At 37.5% G+C, this 21,141-nt stretch overlaps 1 protein-coding gene and 1 pseudogene across 1 annotated transcript; one reads left to right on the top strand and one right to left on the bottom strand.

The window, feature by feature from the left end:
* Positions 1-122: 122 nt before the first annotated feature.
* On the top strand, positions 123-4,492 carry tmem168b (transmembrane protein 168b). Its single transcript, XM_059536801.1, has 4 exons — positions 123-1,880; positions 2,710-2,852; positions 2,955-3,229; positions 3,560-4,492. Exons 1-4 carry the CDS (start codon positions 744-746, stop codon positions 4,105-4,107), a joined length of 2,103 nt encoding a protein of 700 aa, XP_059392784.1. The 5' UTR covers positions 123-743; the 3' UTR covers positions 4,108-4,492.
* Positions 4,493-7,317: 2,825 nt separating this feature from the next.
* On the bottom strand, positions 7,318-18,842 carry LOC132124813 (zinc finger protein 277-like; annotated as a pseudogene).
* Between the last annotated feature and the right edge of the window lie 2,299 nt (positions 18,843-21,141).

Genomic DNA, 21,141 nt, shown 5'->3' with positions numbered 1-21,141 from the left:
ATATTATACTCGTGTACAAATTTCCCAGTGTTTTTAATAATGTAAAATCATTTATTATTTATTGCTATAAACAACAGTGTTGTAAATAAATCATTTTATTCCATTCACCTCAGTTTCACTGCTGTGTTTGTCCTCTCGGGGATTCCGTAGCGCCTTAATTCCGATGTGCAAACATGGCGGATATTGAGAGAAGTTTAGGCAATAGTTCGGGATTTTGTGCTAGAAATTTCCAGTTTTAGTTGCTTTTCTGTAAACGACTACGACCAATGACTTGTATATCTACTGGCGTATTTATTTTAGTTCGATTTAATCGATGTTACTCTCGTCGTGAACCGAAGCAACACATTCTTTGAACTTTCTGATGCCGGTAAACGCACTGAATCGGCTCGACGAAATCAGACGGACAGCACATTAACACTCTTCATCTCTTATATTTACCATTATCTAATAACTTATGACGAGTTTATCATTTGCACATCTAGTTCATGCCTTCGTTATACCATGACCTTGAGTTAAAAACAGCTCGGTTCATTCAGTAACAGGTGGATGTTTACAATCGTTGTAGATGTTAGCCTACTCTAACGTTTGTACTAAAATGTCTCTAAGAACGGTTTAGTTTGAGTTTTTTTGCTGAATAGTTATGTCGCGAATAATTGTTCGTGTTGTGATATATAAAGTACGTCATTTGTGACGTTGACGTCTGCTAGTTTTTCTGCTGTTGAGCCAGTTTTAACTCTGCAGCGATGTGCAAGCTGCTCAAGTATTGCTTCAGTCACTTCCTTTACGCTGCGATGACCCGGCTGGACGAAGCCAACAAAGGGGTCAACATGTGGTCATCCATTCGGTACCTCGGTTACCTGTCCAGCCTGAACTCCCTGGTGGCCATTTGTCTGGGTATTTACGTACAATGGGAGAAAACCGCAGACACTGTCATCATGGTCATTTTCATTTTGGGCCTCTTCGTTCTTGGGATTGCCTGTATTCTCCACTATTACTTTGGCATGGAGAGCGTCAGCCTATTTCTCCTCCATCTGTGGTTTGGTTTCCTTTTGGGTTTGCTGTGCTTCGTCAACGTCCCATCCAAAGAGCTCGATGTTAAGGAGCAGGTTGCCAACTATATGTTAATAGCGAGCATTGTGATACGAATCCTATGGGCTTTGGTTGGAAGAATGTGCGGTTATACCCGACATCAACCCGCCTTCCTCACTTCAAGGGAAGCTTTGGAGCTCACAGGCTTCGCTGTGGCCAGCACAACCTTAGTCAGCCAAAAATCCATAAGTCTTGTGGTCCTGTCACTGGCTTTGGCTGCTGTAATTGTGGATTTGCGCATGAAGTCCCTCTTGGCGATCCCAAACCTGGTCTGCTTCTCGGTTGTCGCTGCATTCTTCTTCCAGGAGTCTTTAGGAGTGTCCACCAACCCCTTCGCATTGACCTGCTTCTTCAGCCGCCTCGTCTGCGACCCATTACTGGACATCTACTTCAGCGGGCTTTCGGTCACCGAACGCTGGTCGCCGCTGCTACTGAGAAGAGGCCTGTGGAGACGCTTAACGCTTCTTCCTCTGGTGGTCATGGAGGTGATGTTTTTAGTCGTGGCCGCTCTGAAGATGAGCGATCTGGATCGGTGGTACCTGCTCATCCCGGGTCTTTCAGGATCGGCTATTTTCTGGATCATCTGCCACCTGGTTTTTCTCGTCACGCTGTGGGGTTTTCATAGCAAGCTGAGTGACTGTCAGAGGATGTGTATACTGCACACGTCAGAGGCTGGAGAGCTGGACAGGATCATGGCGTCTAAGGGGATGAGGCACTTCTGTCTCATATCGAAACGCCTGGTGCTCTTCAGCCTGATGTCCACCATCATACTCGGGGCTCTGGGTTGGCAGGTAAGGCTTCCTGTGAAAAGCTTTCTTAAAAAAAAAAGGTTATTTTGTTGACGGTAGGTTCACATGGTTTGGAAAAACCTTTATACAGTTTTCAAAAAATTGACATATTTAGACATAATTACTTTAAATAAGTAAAAGTAAAAAAAAAATTTTACACCTGAGTGTCTGTCAGTTCTTTAAAAAAAGGTTTGAAATATTTTAAAAGGTTAGTTCACACAAAAATGAAAGTCCTGTCATTAATTAATCATCCTTATGTCGTTCTAAACTTGTAGGACTTTTGTTCATCTCAGGAACACAAATGAAGATATTTTTGATGAAATCCGAGAGCTTTCTGACTCTGCATAGACAGCAACGCAACTGATGTTCAAGACCCACAAAGATAGTTAGGACATCATTAAAATAGTCCATGTGACATCAGTGGTTCAACCGTAATTTTATGAAGCTACGAGAATACTTTTTGTCTGTAAAGAAAACAAAATTATTTTTATAGATATTTTTTTTCAACAATATCTTCTCTTCCATGTTAGTCTTCGCTGCAAGTTTTTGAAGTACCATGATGAGTAATTAATGACAGAATTAAAATTTTCTACAATATAAATATAACCTGGATTTTCAGCATCATTGCTCCAGTCTTCAGTGTCACACGATCCTTCACATCCTTTCTGATTTGCTGCTTAGAACATTTATTATTATCAATGCTGAAAGCTGTGCTGCTCAATATCTTTGTGGAAACTATGTTATATAAATATAAATCTTGGTCAATATTCTGCCATAAAATAAGGGTGGTGATCATTTTCTTTGGTCTGAAATGTACTATTTTCTCCTACAGATGTCCAACAGTCTGTTTATTGCAATGTTTCTGCTGGTGCTTCCACTGGAGTCACTAGCCCACGGTCTCTTCCATGAGCTGGGAAACAGCCTCGGAGGAACCTGTGTCGGCTACGCTGTGGTTATTCCTACCAACTATTGCAGGTACTGAAAACATGCACACTCAAGTTTCACTATCTCAGATACTTCAGGTCAGTAGCTCACACAGAGGGTCAGTATTTCATTCTCTTCCTCATTTTCTCTCAGCCCAGATGGTCAGCCCATCCTGCTCCCCCCGGCGCATGTGCAGGAGCTCAACCTGCGTTCCACAGGGATTCTTAACAACGTGCAGCGCTTCTTCTCTCATCACATGATCGAGACCTATGGTTGTGATTACTCCACGAGCGGCTTGAGTCTGGAAGCCCTGCAAGCCAAGCTCCAGATGTTCATGGAGGCACACACGGCTGACGGCCCACGACACGATACCTACGTGCTGTATTACAGCGGACACACCCACCGCAGCGGAGAGTGGGCTCTAGCAGGTGGGAGGATCATTACATCACATTTTTTTCTGTAGAAACAGACACAACAGAATCTGGGAGAATCTCATAACTTAAAACTCAAAAACATACAAAAAAAGAAATGAGAAAAATGAGCATTAGAATGAGAGCATTATCAATATATTTTTAATATTATCAATAAAGAGAGCAATATTAGAATGAGCATTATCTATCTATCTACAGTATCTTCTATAGTATTTTGCTGATAAATATGACCTGGAGATTTTTAACTCACATATTAGTAAAATTTGCAAACCATTTACATAAAAGATATTAAAAGATAGCCTTTTTTTTGTCTTTTAATATAATTAGGTGGAGATGTTTTACGTCTAGATGAGATTGTGCAGCTTTGGAGAGAAAAGAACGCCGGAATCTGTTCCCGTCTCATCATTATTCTTGACACCGACAACTCGCTCCCCTGGGTGAAGGAGGTGCAGAAAATCGAGGGACTTTATGTAGCGGTTCAAGGAGCTGTGCTGTCTAGTTCCACAGACCCAGAGGTCCAGGACGCGCCTCAGCTCGGGGACTTCACCTGTCAATGGGTTGATTTTAACTGTAACCCTGACAGTATAGTTCGGTGGTCTGAGAGTGGGCGGCCCATCCGAGCAGCCTATGGCATCTCCAGACACTGGAGCGACTACAAGCTTCACCTGCCCACTGAAAGCGACGTCACCAGGCACTGGAGACTCTTCTTCCCACGCCTGACCTACCCTGTGGTTCAGCTCGCTCACTGGTGCGGCGGGTTGAACCTCTTTTGGGTTTGCGGATACTGCGTTCGACTGCTCCGAAGGATCAAACTCACGTGGTGCCCACCTGCGGTGCTGGATACAGGCCAAGGTTTCAAACTGGTTAAATCGTAGAACAGGACCTAAAGTGTGGCGATGCTGGTCTGAGCTGTGTCTGAACACGGTTAGGTGACGATCATCTACGGCAGCTTTAGGTTGTGTTGACCAGCACAGCGATTTATAAAACCTCAGGTGTAAAAACACTCCATGTGGAAAAAATAGCTAAAAATTGGCCAACGTACATACAGGGATGTCATTCGTTACTCAGCAAGGGTGAATTTTGTGAAAACAATCAACATTTCTGGGTCATAGGTCACCTCTAAGTCAAAAGGTAGATAAACATAAGATATTATATTTTGCATAAAGAAATAAAATGTATTTTTAATGACAATCAGAATCACAATAAAATGATGTCATTGTAATATGTACAAATATTTTATTTTTAATTAAATTATCTTATAATCCTTATTGGTAAACCACCCCCACCCCCCCTTCTTTTTTATACACACAACATAAACAAAGATTTTTTTTTTAATGTAAAAAAAAATCCCTGATTACAATTTAAAAAACGTCAATACCATGATGCAAAATGTTTTGTTGATTTCAAATTAAAAATTAATTTTATGTGAATTTATATTATTGTTGTTATATTATACAACATATACAGGATTTCTTTTATTACAGTAAAAAATACCCCTGTGATGATTAAATAATGCAAAATTTAATTACCATAATGCAAAAATTTTTTTATTTAAAATGTATTCAAAATTGTTGTTTATATTACATAAAATTATCAAAATATATGAAAATGATTGCAGTAAAAAAAGATAATCATCACATAAATGCAAATGCAAATTTCTATCCTTAATTGTCATGAAAATAATTGTTTTAATTACCCTAAAATATGTTTTAATTTTTTATGCAAAATATTTTTTTCCTTTTTGATTTGATTATGGTAAATTATGGCCTGGATATTGTTATTACGAGATTCACATACAATTTGTTACTGATGGGCCTAACAGCATTGCACCCACTAACCAATTCAGCTGTTACAGCTTTAACTTCTTGAATTTTTTTAACTCCCACAGCCATTTTAACGCTTCTTTTTTTTCTTTTGTAAACTCTCAGTTATAATGTATCGGCACTAAGCTGTTGAATGCAGCATTTGTACACAGATCCAGCAGCACAGCGTGAAACCCATTACCAGCTCAGCCATTTTGCAGTGCCTCCTCTTAACTGCACTAGACAAAGCACAGCCTTATATTTGGTATCTATACAAGGGACGTAGTGTCCATTTAACACTATAACCCACACATTCAGATCTGTCCAGTGGAGTAGTGTATTTATGTATTTTGTTTCATTTGTTTATACAGAAAAAGATTTTTTTACTGCCCTTTATAAATGGATAAATTCTTACTAATTTGTATAGTTTGGTAGGTCTCGATTAGTTAAGTATATCTGACTAATATTGTGTGTTGCTAGCACTTACAGCAGTTTGGGTTAAGTGTTTATACTAGTAGTGACAAGTGCCTTGGGTAAAATTAGTCCTCCCCAAAAGACATGAGGATTTACTCCTTGTAAAATATGCAATATTTATTGATTGACTTAAGACATGTATGAAGAGGTCTAAGGCTTTGCGTTTTTTAAAGGAACCTGTGAATGGCTTTAACAAAGAATGAACGAGACGCTGGGATGATTTCAATGATTGTTTGCGTTTTTTAAATCAGACATGAGAATGAATTCGATATTTTGATAATAAAAGTGGCTCTTTTACTGCAATATCATTTGTGTATTGAATTATTTTTATCACACCAACAGACAAAAAATAAACTCTACTAAATATTTCTAAATTTATGTTGGCATTAAATTTATATTCAGTGAATTGCTTTATCTTTAAATGAATGAAATAAACGAGAGAAACTAGAAATGCAGCCACTCTTACCACTGTTCAGTAAGTTTCCGTGGGTGAAATTCAGTTCAATTCAATAGGAATTCACGCAATAGTAAGGAAGCCTGTTTCCGACATGAAAAAGGTAAATTTTTATTTTATTTAACTTTTTCTCGCACACTACTTTTTGCCACACTATTGACAGTAAACCATTTTTTTCCTCAAAATTGACCGAACATTATAAATGAATACATTTCTATTAAACATATAACTATGTTGGTGTCAGTAGTCTCATGGAGAAAGGCGTGGATATATAGCGCTGTTGTGCTTCGGACATCCCGAGTTCGAATCCCAGCTCGCAGAGATACAGACCTTTCTTAATCCTGTCTCTCTCTCTCTCACCTCGCTGCTTGAAATACTGTCCTATCCTAATATATATACAGTACAGACCAAGAGTTTGGACACACCTTCTCATTCAAAGAGTTTTCTTTATTTTCATGACTATGAAAATTGTAGATTCACACTGAAGGCATCAAGGGCTATTTGACCAAGAAGGAGAGTAATGACCTGGCCTCCACAGTCACCGGACCTGAACCCAATCGAGATGGTTTAGGGATGAGCTGGACCGCAGACAGAAGGCAAAAGGGCCAACAAGTGCGAAGCATCTCTCGGGGAACTCCTTCAAGACTGTTGGAAGACCATTTCAGGTGACTACCTCTTGAAGCTCATCAAGAGAATGCCAAGAGTGTGCAAAGCAGTAATCAAAGCAAAAGGTGGCTACTTTGAAGAACCTACAATATGACATATTTTCAGGTGTTTCACACTTTTTTGTTATGTATATAATTCCATATATAATTCCACATGTGTTAATTCATAGTTTTGATGCCTTCAGTGTGAATCTACAATTTTTATAGTCATGAAAATAAAGAAAACTCTTTGAATGAGAAGGTGTGTCCAAACTTTTGGTCTGTACTGTATATAAATAATATATTCAACATATAACTAACACCATTATATATAGCCCCATGTTTTGTTTTGATATTCCCCTTCTATACTTCGTTAAATTTCTTCTGGCTATTCTGTTAATGGACTTATATTAATGTTAATAGACCTGTAAATTGTACTGAATATTGATACTGTTCTGACAATATCTTTATTAAAACAAATGTTAATATTTACACTGCCAGCACACTACTAAACTGCCCTGTCGGCCATGATCCAAAATTTCCCAACAAAAAGGGTTATTTTCAATCAAATCCTTTCAATTAGGAATTTCCATTGATCATGACATACTGTAGGTAAATAAACAAAGTTTATTTGACTGCTTTTTCATAAAGTGAACACTGTCAATATACTGCAAACCCACATGAACAGAAATGAATCGTCACATCATTAATCTAAACATATTCTGTCCAGACACATAATTTGAGCAGGATTCTCTGGGCGTCCCTTATCTTCAGTTTGAGCAGTTTATTATGCACGCTGGTCTGTTTTATAACCTTGAGGTTTGAAATGTCTTCAGCAATAAGCGGGAACTTCAGAGCTGGGGTTTGGATCATCAGGTTCACTCTCGCTGTCTGACAGAGCTGTCAGAAGAGCGTCGTTCTCATATGTAGGAAAGTAGTATCTGATAAAGCAGCACATCCTATTTTTAATTCAATTATTTATTTTTGAAAGTATAAGAATCAGAGCTCATTCTAATGTCCAAAGCATACATTATAAAAAAAACCTTGATTGAATAATACAAAAAAGGGCATGTGAAATTAATACAATAAATTATAAAAATAAATAATATATTTAAAAAAAAAGTAATCGTCCAGATGGAAACTCAATTGAAAACTTAAAAACAATAAAAAAAATAAAAAAGAATAATAATAATAAAAAAGGTTGTTCATGAACGTGTCATGCTTACTGTGGTTGGTCCCAGTGGGAGACCTCAGGCAGCTGCATCACATGACCTGTGTTGACCAGGTGTTGCACTAGTTCCTCTCTGGTGTCAAACCTCTTCTGACAGAAGTAGCATCAGCACTGGTGAAGCTCACGAGTCACGGCGGATGTAATTCACTAGTTTCACTTGCTGGTAAAACTTCAGGCCTGGACAAATGACACACAAGACATTAATGACCCTCTGTGTGGTTCATGGGTTCCTCTCAAAAACATTTCTGCATTACTCACTTAAGTCTGATTTTAATTTGTGCAGGTCAAATTCATGAGTTTCCTGGATGAAAACAAATCATGTTATTAGTGATGTGAAAATGCATAGAAATAGGAAAAATACGTTTTCAGGCACTCAAATATGAACATTTAGTTCAGCAGCATCATCATATACCTCCATGTGTGTCAATTTTCTCCATTGTTTCTGCTTGCTGCTCACAAAACAGACACACGGCACACACGGGATGAGCCTGCCAATCTGACCAATCACTGCAGAGACTGCACAATATCAGGAAGGAGACTTAAACTGAAAATGTGATCATCAGAGCAGAGTACAAATAGAAATGCCTTACTCACTTTCATCCTCAAAGAGCTCCCTGTCGTCCTCAGACTGCACCTCCTCCCATGTCTTCCCCAACTCCTGCAACATTCCCGCAGCACAAGTGTGATTTCATGTTGACTATTTATCTGTTCAGATGAAAATGTACAAACCGGCACATGGCCACACCAGGTAATTAATGACATAGAAGCGATCGTAGTCGTAGTTTCTGGCATTTATTCGTCGATGCTTCTTCTTCCTTATGTGATCTTTCAATGTGGTTTTGTCCCTGAATGTTTTTTTCCACAGTACAAACACAGCATACTACCTGTATATAAAATTAATATTTGGGAATTAATGCAATGACTGCAAGCACCAAGAGGGGGCGCTCAAACCTCCGTTTCCATTTGTAATAGTGGTTTGACCATTGATAATAGTATGAGTGTGTGAGACTACATACACTCACTTCTTCAGTTTCCACTCCAGAGTGTGGAGCAACTCGTTGCAGTAGACGATGTTGTCAGGCAGACCGATGCTAAAAGAGTGTTCTTTAGCCATGTGATTCAGCAGTGAAGACCTGCACTGAAGCCACAGTGCACAAACACATCACGTTACACGAGGATGCAGTGCTGTTTGCTACAAATAATAAAATAATAAAGCAAAAATAAATAGGACCGAAGATGGGAGGTTTGTGATGTCACTTTACAATGAAAACTATATTCAGGAATATTTACTCTGACACTACAAGGCAATCTGCCTAGGCCTTCAGTCAAATGAGCTAATTAATATTCATGAGTAAAGTATCCACCTTGGTATGATTTAGATTTTTGGATTTGAAAATTGATAGCCTTAACAAACTTGTTGAACAGCCTTGCAGATGCTCCATGTCAAATTTATCGTAAGACAGTAAACTATATGAAATAAATAAATAAATAATAAAAATATTGATAATCTTTATAATGTAATTTCTTTTTATTAAATACTAAATAGAACACTATATATAATATTAAATACTATATAATAATAATGTTATAGAATTTATAAAATGTTATATATTAATAATATGTAAATAATTACTATTATAAATATTCTTAATAAATAATTCAGACATCGGGTCTGTTGCGGAGCTCATGTACAAGATGTCAAAACTCAAATCTCAATTCTCGATTTGAAGTTAAATATACTGCTTCTAGAATTAAAAATTCATCAGAAATGAGATTTTATTGCAAACGACAGTTGTGTGTCACCTGTTTCCAGTAAACTCCTCATTGCAGAACATACAAGTGCGATGAAACGTTGTGTCGTCTCGCTCTTTCTGCTGCTGATCCAGAACTTCCTCCTATCAGAATATATTAAACTTCATTACAGACTTTGTAGCATTGTAAGACATTACTATAGTGCACATTATGAATATGGTTACATAATTGTTGTGAGTCTATAAAAAGTTTTTATAATTGGTTTGGATCTCAGTGTGGTGTGTTCATGTCATTCTGCGTTCCTAAAAACCCGCTGTTCGATTGCCATAATCATCGATAATTATCCCAGACGCAATCTGTGAATGATTTGTGTTTAATAAACAGTGCTAATCCTCTCAGCTCGAGTTTCATCGACGTGCGGCGTGTCAGTGAATGATTGAGAAAGGTCACAGCTGCACTGTTACACAGATGCTCGCCACACTGCAGAGGTGCTGAGAACGCTGGCTGCCTAGCAACAACAACCGCAGAATTGTGCCTGAGATGAAATCTGTGTGAGATGATTATGTTGACTCATAATATCTCTGCAAAAACAATCTTGGTGGGGGGTGGGGTTTGGCTTCTCATTGAACACTGTGTTAATTGTTTCCTCAGTATTTTTTAGGAACGTAACCATTGTGGAATTTCTGGCAACCCAATTTTTTTTATTTTATTTTACAGTTACACAGCAACAGTATTTTAGCTGTATTATTTTTGTTGAAAACCTGGATTTTAGTCCAGGTTTTCTGCATGCTCGTTTGATTGTAGTTTGTACTACTGTTGGGTCAGTTGTGAATACTCCTAACCTAATGTCACACGGGATGGGAGCTGATCCCAGAACAGCACTCCTAACCTGTCTGTTATAGACACTCACCAGTCGTCTCTGTTGTAGCTGCTCTCTAAGGATCCTGTCCTCTGGCAGAGCATCACTCAATAGGAAGTAGTTGTTGTTCTAAAATGACACAAAGCAGCTTTTTGGTAATTGGAGTCTATAAAGGACACCATCTAAACAGACCTTCATAGATTTAGAAGTTAAAGGGCTATTCCCCAAACCAGTTTTATTTTAGTATTATGTATATATTATTAAAGTCTTTATTTATATTTTGAATCAGCTTTTATATCCTACTATTATTTTTATTTTTATTAGTATAATTTTCTTTTTCTTTTTTTTACATACTTCAATTTAGCAAATTATTTGTATATCTTTTAAATTTAGCTTCATTTCAATAAACAAAAATTAAAATGTATAACTTTAATTAACAATAACCTTGAATTGTGACCTAAAATCCATAAACAGTTATGGTGAACTGTTTATCATCAATCATCAATATGCCATTTTTAGAGCTGGCGCTTAATTTATTATTTTTAATTCATTTTATATGAGGTTTACACTTTTGGAGCCTTGTTATTAAAACGTGTCATGTCCACATACAGCTAAAAAATAAACGGGGATTTTGTGACATAAAAAAACCACATCAAAATTGAATTAAAAAAATCTGGAAAAAAGCCGATTTTTTTTTTAGGTTTCTAAGTCGCAGAGTTGCATTTTTTTTCTAAATTAAACGACATGTTTGGAAAAGTTAATGATGTTAAATATTATTAAATATATACTGATATTTTGATCGACAGTACATGTTAAATGTGTTTTGTTCATTAAAATTAGTTAATAATTAAACATAGTATAATAATAAAACATAATTCTGTGATTTTTTTTACATTATGTTGACTACAGAATAAAATCACTATGGATCAAAATTATATGTTTCATATCAGATGAACATTCAGTTTGCAAGAAAAATTATCTTTTAAATATTTTAAAAATAGTTTTATCATTAGTATTGAAAAATCCATGGCTATTAACTAACTATATAAAATGTAAACACAAGATTGTTCAGCTCAAATGTGTCTTACCTACAGGACCTTCAGAGTTGGTCTTGATAACACTGCAGAAGTCTGTAATGGGCTGCTCTGTGAAGCGTTTCTTCCAGTACAGCATGTACCTGCAACAAAACAATTATAATTTTTTCATTATTTTGTGTTATTTGTATTGTGCTTGATGAATTTCTGACACATGTAGGTCACAAATCTTGTGAATTCTCCCCGTGGAAAGTCAACGATGAGTTTGACATCAGCCATGACCAGTTTGTGATCCAACACCATGTGCTTGAGAAGCTGCTCTTTCACAGACGCAGGAAAAGAGTCTGAACAGAGAGCACAGGTCACCGGATGCCCATCGCTAGAGAAGGAGAGAGAAGCACTACCACACAGGTGCTCGGGGAAACAAAGCGGCTCAAGAATACGATCCTGCTTAGCTAACAATGAGAGAAGACAGTATTCACACATTAAATAAATATGATGCACAAATATATTTGTGTTAAAAATGATTGAAGACATTAAATCCATTCTGGTTCATTAATTCAGTCTGAAGTACTCCAGCTAGCTTGTCTCATGAATCCCACGACCTTTCTAGATGTCCAGCATTCATACAAACAAGCAGCTGATTCACACGAAACAACGGTGTGACTCATGTAAGTTAAACGGCATGTTATCCTCTAAAAACCTGATACAACTGTGCTACTAAGTGCACTTTATGAGTTGTTTTGCCCTTTTCGAAATGAGCTTTTGCGGTGAAAGATTAAAGGGTCGCTAAACATCTGTTAGAAGATCCATATCAACAAACTTTACACTTTAACCACCCACTCCTTGCTGAGAAAAACAGTGGTCTGCTGGTTTCAGATGGTCTGTTGCTGGGTTTTAAGTATTTCTGTGGATGACAAACTTCCATTACTGTAATAATTTTTTAAAAGTATATTCAGAAAAATAAACATGTAACTTGCTAGATATTAAAAAAATAGATATACTGGAAAATAAATCAATATAATATAAAATATCTGCCAATATTAATAATTCCGTTAACCAACCTGGGGTGCGTTTCCCAAAACCATAGTTGCTAACTAAGTCAGCAACTTTTTTGGTTGCAATGCAATTTCCCATTGCCAACCAACTGGTTTTGGGAAACGCACCCCTGTCAAACTTGTGCTGTGCATCTGCGGGTCCATTGGTTTTTTAATCCCTAAATCACGTGACCTGGTGAATGACGCACTGACCAATCAGCGTTAAACCGCCGCTGTTTACGCGGTCACTGGGTGTTGTAGTTCTCCATCCAATCGTTCTCATTCATTTCCTGCATCTCCCATAAGTCAATGGTGTTTTTCTTCAGGGCTGAGAAGTGTGTTGGATGTGGGATGCTGCTGTGACTCTGCCCTCAGAACAATACAGTGCAACCCCTGTGTAACAACAATATGGATAGTATCCGCCGTAATTACCCTGTTTTATAGCACACTTTGTTTTACTTGACGCGGGAAAAATGTGGATACCGACTGAACATGAAAAATATGGCGTTGGTAAGTAACATATTTACATTATATTGCCGCATTGTTAATAAAAACGCAAGTTAGATCGCTGCAGGTGCGATAATGAGCCGTGACATCTACAATCTGACGGCAGATGAAATGTCACATAATTTTCCGCTGATTTAAAACCTTGAAGGCAACTGACAAAATAATGCATATATATATATATATATATATATATATATATATATATATATATATTAAATTATGTTGTTTTCCTTAATTAATTTGAATGGTCATCTTGAATAGCTCTTATATGCATAAGAAGAAGAAATAGCCGCGGTAAAAGCTGGTCTTTTGTTTTCCTTCATATAGACGCTGTAATTAATTTACTGAACAAATGATTTTATGTCTAAAGCCGAAGCAATACTGTTTTATTTGAGAAATAGCATATTCATCATTTATACTATCTATTATTACATCAACAGCAAACAGTAAGGTATTCGACTTACATTCTATTTGTATTTATGTAATTTTTGTTTACATATTAATAAATGTAATTTATTTTTGCATATCTATCTATCTATCTATTTTATCTATCTATCTATCTATCTTTGATCTGTCTTTCTCTCTCTCTCTCTCTCTCTCTCTCTCTCTCTCACACACACACACACACACACACACACACACACACACACACACACACACAGACCCTTTATGTACATATTGATAACTGATTATTCACTAAATTGCTTAAAATATGGCTTGTATTAAGTGCCATCAAATTTTCTTTTTCAAGTTGAGCCAATTGATAACCTCAGTGATATTATTTTGATTCGTTATTTTTTTGTAAGTTTGTTGTGACAGCAGCTGACAGTCTGAAGGATGATTTTTGGCAGATGATCTGCCTGGAATCTGCTCATCTCTCATTGGCTGTCGGGGGTAGAGATGGACATGAAGTCAGTTGAGCAGTTTGAGGAGTGCAGCAGTACAGTGGAGTTCACATGGGCTTCGGGTCTTCTGTGATCTTGTTCACTACAGGTTTACTCAAATAAACAGGATGACATTTGGTCAGTTCTTCACTTAGAAGGAGAGAAGGTCAGAGCAATGAAGAAAGGTAGTTTGAGGGGCCAGGGAAGGTGGGACAACAAACAAAGCCTCTGTTTTTTTGTTCTTAAATTGCAGAATGATATTATGAAAAAAATAGCAAAATTATTATTATAATTTTTTTCATGATAGCCAAAAACCACATCTGGAGCATATTGCAGTGGAATATGGCAAAATAGCTGAACATTACAGTTCTGCTCTTTAGAAAGTGTACACAGCTACCGAAACCTTTATCGGTCATGAAATATGGATGGAGTCCAGCCGGGATCGCACACACACACATAAATGCATGCATACACATTTACACACAGACGTGCACTGTAATCTTGGCCTCTCAGCCCTTTTGGTTGCAAATTCAGGTTAATGAACCATCTGCTATTTACAGTAAATGTATCATTAAATGCAATGACATTTCAAACAAGAATGTGTCTGTTGATCATCTTCCCACACCTGGCTTTTCCTCTTAAACCAAAGCTGATGGAAGGAAATAGGGTAAAGATCGCTAAAAATGAACATTTTGTCATTATTAACTCACCTGCATGACTTGTTTTTTTTCTGTTGTGGGATTCAAAGTTTTTTTTTTTTTTATCCCTGCAATTAGAGTTAATGGGGAATGGCTTGTTTAAGCTTTAAAATGTACCTAAAAGTGGCATAAAAGTATCATGAATGTAGTCCATATGATTTGTGTGCAGTATTCCAAGTCTTCTGAATTAAAGGAATAGTTCATCCAAAAATTTAAATTAGCTGAAAATTTATTCACCAGTAGAAAGATATACAGTAGATGAGTTTGTTTGTCACTTGCTCACCAATGGATTCTCTGCAGTGAATGGGTACCATCAGATCCAGAGCCTAAACAGCTGATAAAAGCATCATGATAAATCACAAGTAAATGACATGAATCCAGGCAATCAATTAATATCTTGTGACGTGAAAAGCTGCATGTCAGTTTGTAAGAAACAAATCCATAATTTCTCCAGTGAAAAAGTCATGAATCAGGAGAGAAATATGCACAGATGAAGCACTGATTATAAGTAAAAACAGTTCCAAACAAATCTGTCAGTAGATTTTGATGTGAGAGGACAACAGGAGATGGACTTTTTCACTGGAGGAAGCGTTATAGATTATATAGGGATATTTTTAGAGGTATTTTAATATTACAAACAAACAGCTTCTCACTTGACAAGACGTTAATTGATGGACTGGAGTGGTGTGGATTGCTTGTAAATTATTTTGATGTTTTTATCAGCTGTTTGGACTCTCATTCTGACGGCACCCATTCACTGCAGAGGATCCATGGTGAGTCATCTGTAGATTTGTCCACATCCGTTCCTATTATTCAAGCAGTGTTGCGTGAGAAATAAATGTCAATTTAAAGCAATAGTTCACCCCAAAATATATATTTTTTCATCATTTAGTCACCCTCCTGTCATTTGAAACATGTATGACTTTCTTTTAAACATCTTCTTCTTAAGAACATTTGAACAAAAACAAGAAGTTTTGAAAGTCAATAAAGTCCAGTGTTGTTTTGGACACCAGTGACTTTTATTGTACTATATGGATGAAAACAGTTCAAACATTCTTCCAAATGACATGAGAATTTATATTTTTTTCGTTGTGTATGTTCCTTTAAAATCACGTCATTCTGAATGTCATCTCTGCTGAATTTAGACGTTGATCGGCTCGTGATGAAAACCACCATGTGGAATCTGCTGGGAACAGCTGGGAACAGACAGTTTGAAAAGTCTATATTGGTTTATAATTACGCCATAATGCTCTGAACAATTAATAACAATTGAAAGCTAATGTCAGCAGCACATAATACTTTTCTTGTTACTTCTTGTTCCAGACTCCCACATGCACATCAGTACCATGTCACATCTCTTCCGATTGGTGAAGAAATTAGCATAATTAAAACATCCACCGCTTCACTTACCACCAGCCCAAAAAATGAGCTCGGTCAAACTATTTAGCAGTGTAGTCTGGGATCAGCGCATCCCGTTCCTGTGCTTCTCAGCTTGGATTTTTGATGCCAGCGCTTTCGTCATACAAATGAGGCTCTTGCTTTTCTTGGGCTCCTACTGTGCCCTGGTCAACAGGCACACCATCACTTCGAGAAAGAGATAAGATTGACACATAAAGCTAGAAGAGGCCTAGTCAGCTGCTACAGTAGATCTGTGAGGCATTGCTGGGAATTAATTGAGACTTCTAGTGCACACATATGCTCTGTTCCCAAAACTAGCGAGCATTTTAAGGCATCATGGGATGCAAAAAGCTGTTTCAAAGGGTTGGCAGCAACATTATGCAGCCATCTAGGATACCTAATTTTGGCCGAATCCTAAGGCAGCGCTGCATGTGTCCTTAACAGACAAGGCCATCCCAGAATTCATTGCTGCAGACTAAGTAAAAAAATCTTCCAAGATTCAAAAGAAATGTTTAAGCAAACCATTTGCATTAAACACCAAAAATTAGTTAATAGTCTTATTTCTATAAACAATCTCAGTCCATGTTTGTGTGCAGGGTATTTATTGCATTATATTTACCAACAACCCCTCCCCCAAAATAAAATTTTTCAACCCTTCGTAGACTTCGTAGACTTAGTTAGGAGTTTATTAAAGAAATCATTGTTACAATCGGTTGTGGGACGGTCAATTTTTGAAGTTGCTATTTTAATGAACATTTGTATATTATATATTTTTAAGCTTATTAAGGTAACACATTCTAATATGCAACATGTTAACGACAAACTCTTTTGGAAGCAGCTGTAAAATCGAGTCTTGTATATGCTTACTGTGAGTGAAAAAGATTGCTGAAGAATGAAAAATGTAGAATGGGAGTCAAGACATACGCAAGTCCATATGCTTAATATAATGTTTGCTCTTACTGTTACAGTATTTTGAGTCTAATTTTACAATGTGACTGTTTCACTCCGTATTCATGAGACAAGTTGCTACCTATGAAGAGCATTTCAAATCAGTCACTTAAGACTTAAGTTTCAGTCCAGTTAGGATGCTGTCTATGTAGGAAGTAGATGGCAAGACAGCTCACTAGGTTTTGGAACACAGCTATACTTAGTATATGCTGACATATTCTCAAAGATTTGTGAAAGCTTAAAGGTTTATTGCCCATAGCGAGCTTTCAGTGTTCAAATAGCTGCATGTCGCAACAAGGTGTAAAAGTGTCAGTTGTGAGCTCTTTGAAACCGGTGATGTAGGAGCGTATTTTTAAAAATATCCTATCACTGTAAAGACTCAGTTTAGAGAGAGCAGGATATAGATTTAAATCATTCATGCTTATAACAATCTCAGCAGCTCATTGTGCAGCATGTGTGCAGAACTCATTTCTGCATTTTACCACTTCAATAACATACTATGCTCTATATTCCCTGACTGCCAAAACAATCATTAGGGTTTTATGCTTTAGTAGAATCAGCTCATCCAGTATCCTATTGCTAGTATCCACTCATATTTTACTCACCCCCATAATTCCTTTCACCCTTCAGAAGAAAGCAAAAAGAAGCCAATATTGGTTTCATTTTTCTATGGCCTTGCCAGGAACAGGAATTTGTATGGATTTCAGTCTTTTGATTCTTTAGAGCTTTCTTCTAATATATCTCATGGGTTTAAAGAGATAGTTCACCCAAAAATGACAGTTCTGTAATTGTTTCTCACACTAATGTTGTTCGAAACCCATGCAATTTTTTCTGTGGAACACTAAAGTGGATTTTTCTTTGTTTGTAGCAAATGCAGCTCATTCCAAGGTTAGGTATTAGTGTTTTTAAAGTATTAACTTAATATACCCTAAATATTTTATAAATGCATGTTATAGTGTGTACATTGCAAATTATTCATTTATGGATATGTTTCATGCATAAAAAAAAATTTGCTCAAAAAAAGAAAATTTGCTAAAAAATGTACTCAACCAAGATATAGATGAGGTTGTTTCCACACCACTCCAGACCATCAATTAACATCTTGTAAACCGAAAAGCTGTGTGTTTGTAGGAAACAAATCCATCAAGGTGTTTTAACTTCAAACATCTTAATGGATCCTCTTTGCATAATGTTGCTTTCTCCAGTGGAAAAGTCATCTCGTCTGAATCAGGAGAGAAACATGCACAGATCGAGCACCATTTACAAGCCAAAACAGATCTAAGCAAATATGTTGGTAGATTTTGATGTGAGAGGACAACAGGGATGGACTTTTTCACTAGAGAAAGAATAATGGATATATATTTTGGCCAGAAGAGAAGGTTTAAAGTTAAAATGCCTTAACGAAAGATCTGTTTCATATGAACATGCAACTTTTCTCTTCACAAGATGTTTATTGATGAACTGGAGTTGCATGGATTAATTGTGGAGTAATGGATTGGTATCCATTACTGTTGACACCAATATTTAAAAATAAAAATTGTAAATCGGTCAATTACTAATAAAAGTATGGAAAGTGCTCTTTGTTTATAGTAGTTGAGTAAAGTTTTTTTAGTCCTCAACAACAATTATTTGCAGCTGTAGATTTCAAATTACATGTGATTTTTTAAATCTCCAAAGATAAGAACAGATTATATGCGCTGGAGCCTGTCTGTCAGGTAGTTTACAGTGTGACTTGAACAGTTGTGCTCCTCGGTTGCTGTCAAAACGCATGTAGAGCATGGCTGTCTGTGTGGGAAGGGTTTGAAAAGGGCACTCGCTCGCCAAACTGCTGCCTTTGTGCTTGTTACCATCTGTCACAGATCGTCGGCTGTTTCTCATATGCAACCATGTTGATAGTCAGGTGAATTTACTCTCACCTACAGGTTGGAGAAGTTGCATATGGTTTGTTTTTCTCAGAGAAACCTGTGAGGCCATACTTGACATGGAGAATGAGACCTCGGAGTTATGTCAGATTTATTTTTGCCATGCTGTTGGACAGACCCAGTTGACAGGCTGGACGTATGGTGCATTCAAGTCCTCCTGGGAAGTTAAAACATCAGAAGAATTCAAGTTACTTTGGTTGGAGCAAAATAATAATGAATGTTTTCTACCAAATAATTCAGCAAGATTTACTCCACTTCAACAAAATGATGACTAAAGAATCCGCATCAGGTGGGTTTTTGCTTTTTTATGCTTTTATTCTGTTTATGGAAGTACTGTAAATTGAATTGTTATATATTCTATTGTAATTGTACAGTAGTAACATATTTTGAATTTATAACAATCTAGTTTTATTGCAAATGAAAAAAAGAAATTAATTTCAACAAATTTGCCATCAGTGCCGATGTTGTGTCTGTTGTGTCCGTCCTATTTTCTCACTGACACCCAACTCAGAAACTCTGCTTAAAGGTAGGGTTGGCATTTTTAAAGAGGCTAACAATAGCAAGCTAGCTTTAAAAGCATAAGATCCCATCCTCCCTGCAAATCACTCTGTAAAGCCACGCCTCCTCCAAAACACATGAACGCGCATTGGCAGATCAGAGGCTAACTAGCAATATAATGAGAGACGGCATTTGTGGAGGGTTGAATGTGGGGCTGCAGGATATATCTGTGACGAGTGGGCTGGGGCGAGAGCTGTGGGACTGGAGCGAGGCCGGTGGAGTGAATGATAATGAGCGAAACCTGCACCACTCACCGGTCTCGAGTCCCACAGAGGAGCTCCAGAAGGATAAAAGGAGGAGTGTCGACTATTTGTTGTTTTGGTTCTGTTTGTGCGTGGCAGTCGTCCGTGAGGGGCTGTTGCGCTATTTTCAGGGTTCTGTTTGTTTATTTGTTTATTTAAATTGTTTAAATGTCCGCCGGTTCCCGCCTCCTTCTTCCCGACCTACGAACTTTGTTACATTATCGGTTTAGCAATGACATTGCGATGTGCACATCTGCAAAAGAATGTGCGATGTTTAGTATACTGATAGTATACTGATTAGTATTCTGTTTTTCTTTGCTCACACACAGACACAGCATCTACAGTGGACGCGACAGCTATCGTGTAGCGCTGCCCTGCGCCGCAACATCTAAAGTCTGTTTACACAAGACAGATTCACGTGAACACTGAATTCTGTTAAAGGGTTAGTTCACCCAGATAGCAAAATTATGTCATTAATAACTTCCCCTCATGTTGTTCCAAACCAGTGAGACCTCCGTTTATCTTTGGAACACAGTTTAAGATATTTTAGATTTAGTCCGAGAGCTCTCAGTCCCTCCATTGAAGCTGTGTGTACGGTATACTGTCCATGTCCAGAAAGGTAAGAAAAACATCATCAAAGTAGTTCATGTGACATCAGAGGGTCAGTTAGAATTTTTTGAAGCATCGAAAATACATTTTGGTCCAAAAATAGCACTCCCTCCCTCTGAGTTCAAACAAACCAATATCCCGGAGTAATTAATGTACTCAAACAGTACACTGACTGAACTGCTGTGAAGAGAGAACTGAAGATGAACACCGAGCCGAGCCAGATAACGAACAAAAGACTGATTCGTTCACGAGTCAAGAACCAGTTGCATCGGTTTTCGGATCACCAGTAGTTCTTTCAGACAGTTCGATTCAATAAACCGGTTGAAGAAAACGGTTCACCAGTTCTTTTGCGCTCAACGTAATGGCGTCATTTGCGATGATTGCCCTTGATTCAAGCCTTCGGTTTACCTGGGCTCATAACACTAGCACAGAATCAGTTCAGAATCAATCACCAAAAGAATCAGTTCGGTTCAGACGCTCTGTGTGGCGGTCTGCTTCACGCTGAATCACACATGCGTGGTATCATCAGCTCCTCGATTCTTCTTATCTGGCTCGGCTCGGTGTTCATCTTCAGTTCTCTCTTCACAGCAGTTCAGTCAGTGTACTGTTTGAGTAAATTAATTACTCCGGGATATTGGTTTGTTTGAACTCAGAGGGAGTGTCAGCCACATTAAAAAAGTTAACAGCTTAAGTCATTTGTGGATTAATGCGTATTAGAGACGCGAACCGTTTAAAATGATTCAGTTCGATTTGGTGAACTGAATGATTCGTTCGCGAACCGGATATCCAGACTGCTTTGTTTTGAACTCTCTCACACAACAGACACGGAATAGAAGACAATGCTGAATAAAGTGTC

Source organism: Carassius carassius, chromosome 43 (assembly GCF_963082965.1).
Source record: "Carassius carassius chromosome 43, fCarCar2.1, whole genome shotgun sequence".
Taxonomy (NCBI): Eukaryota; Metazoa; Chordata; class Actinopteri; order Cypriniformes; family Cyprinidae; genus Carassius; species Carassius carassius.
This window is presented reverse-complemented; position numbering and strand designations above follow the sequence as displayed.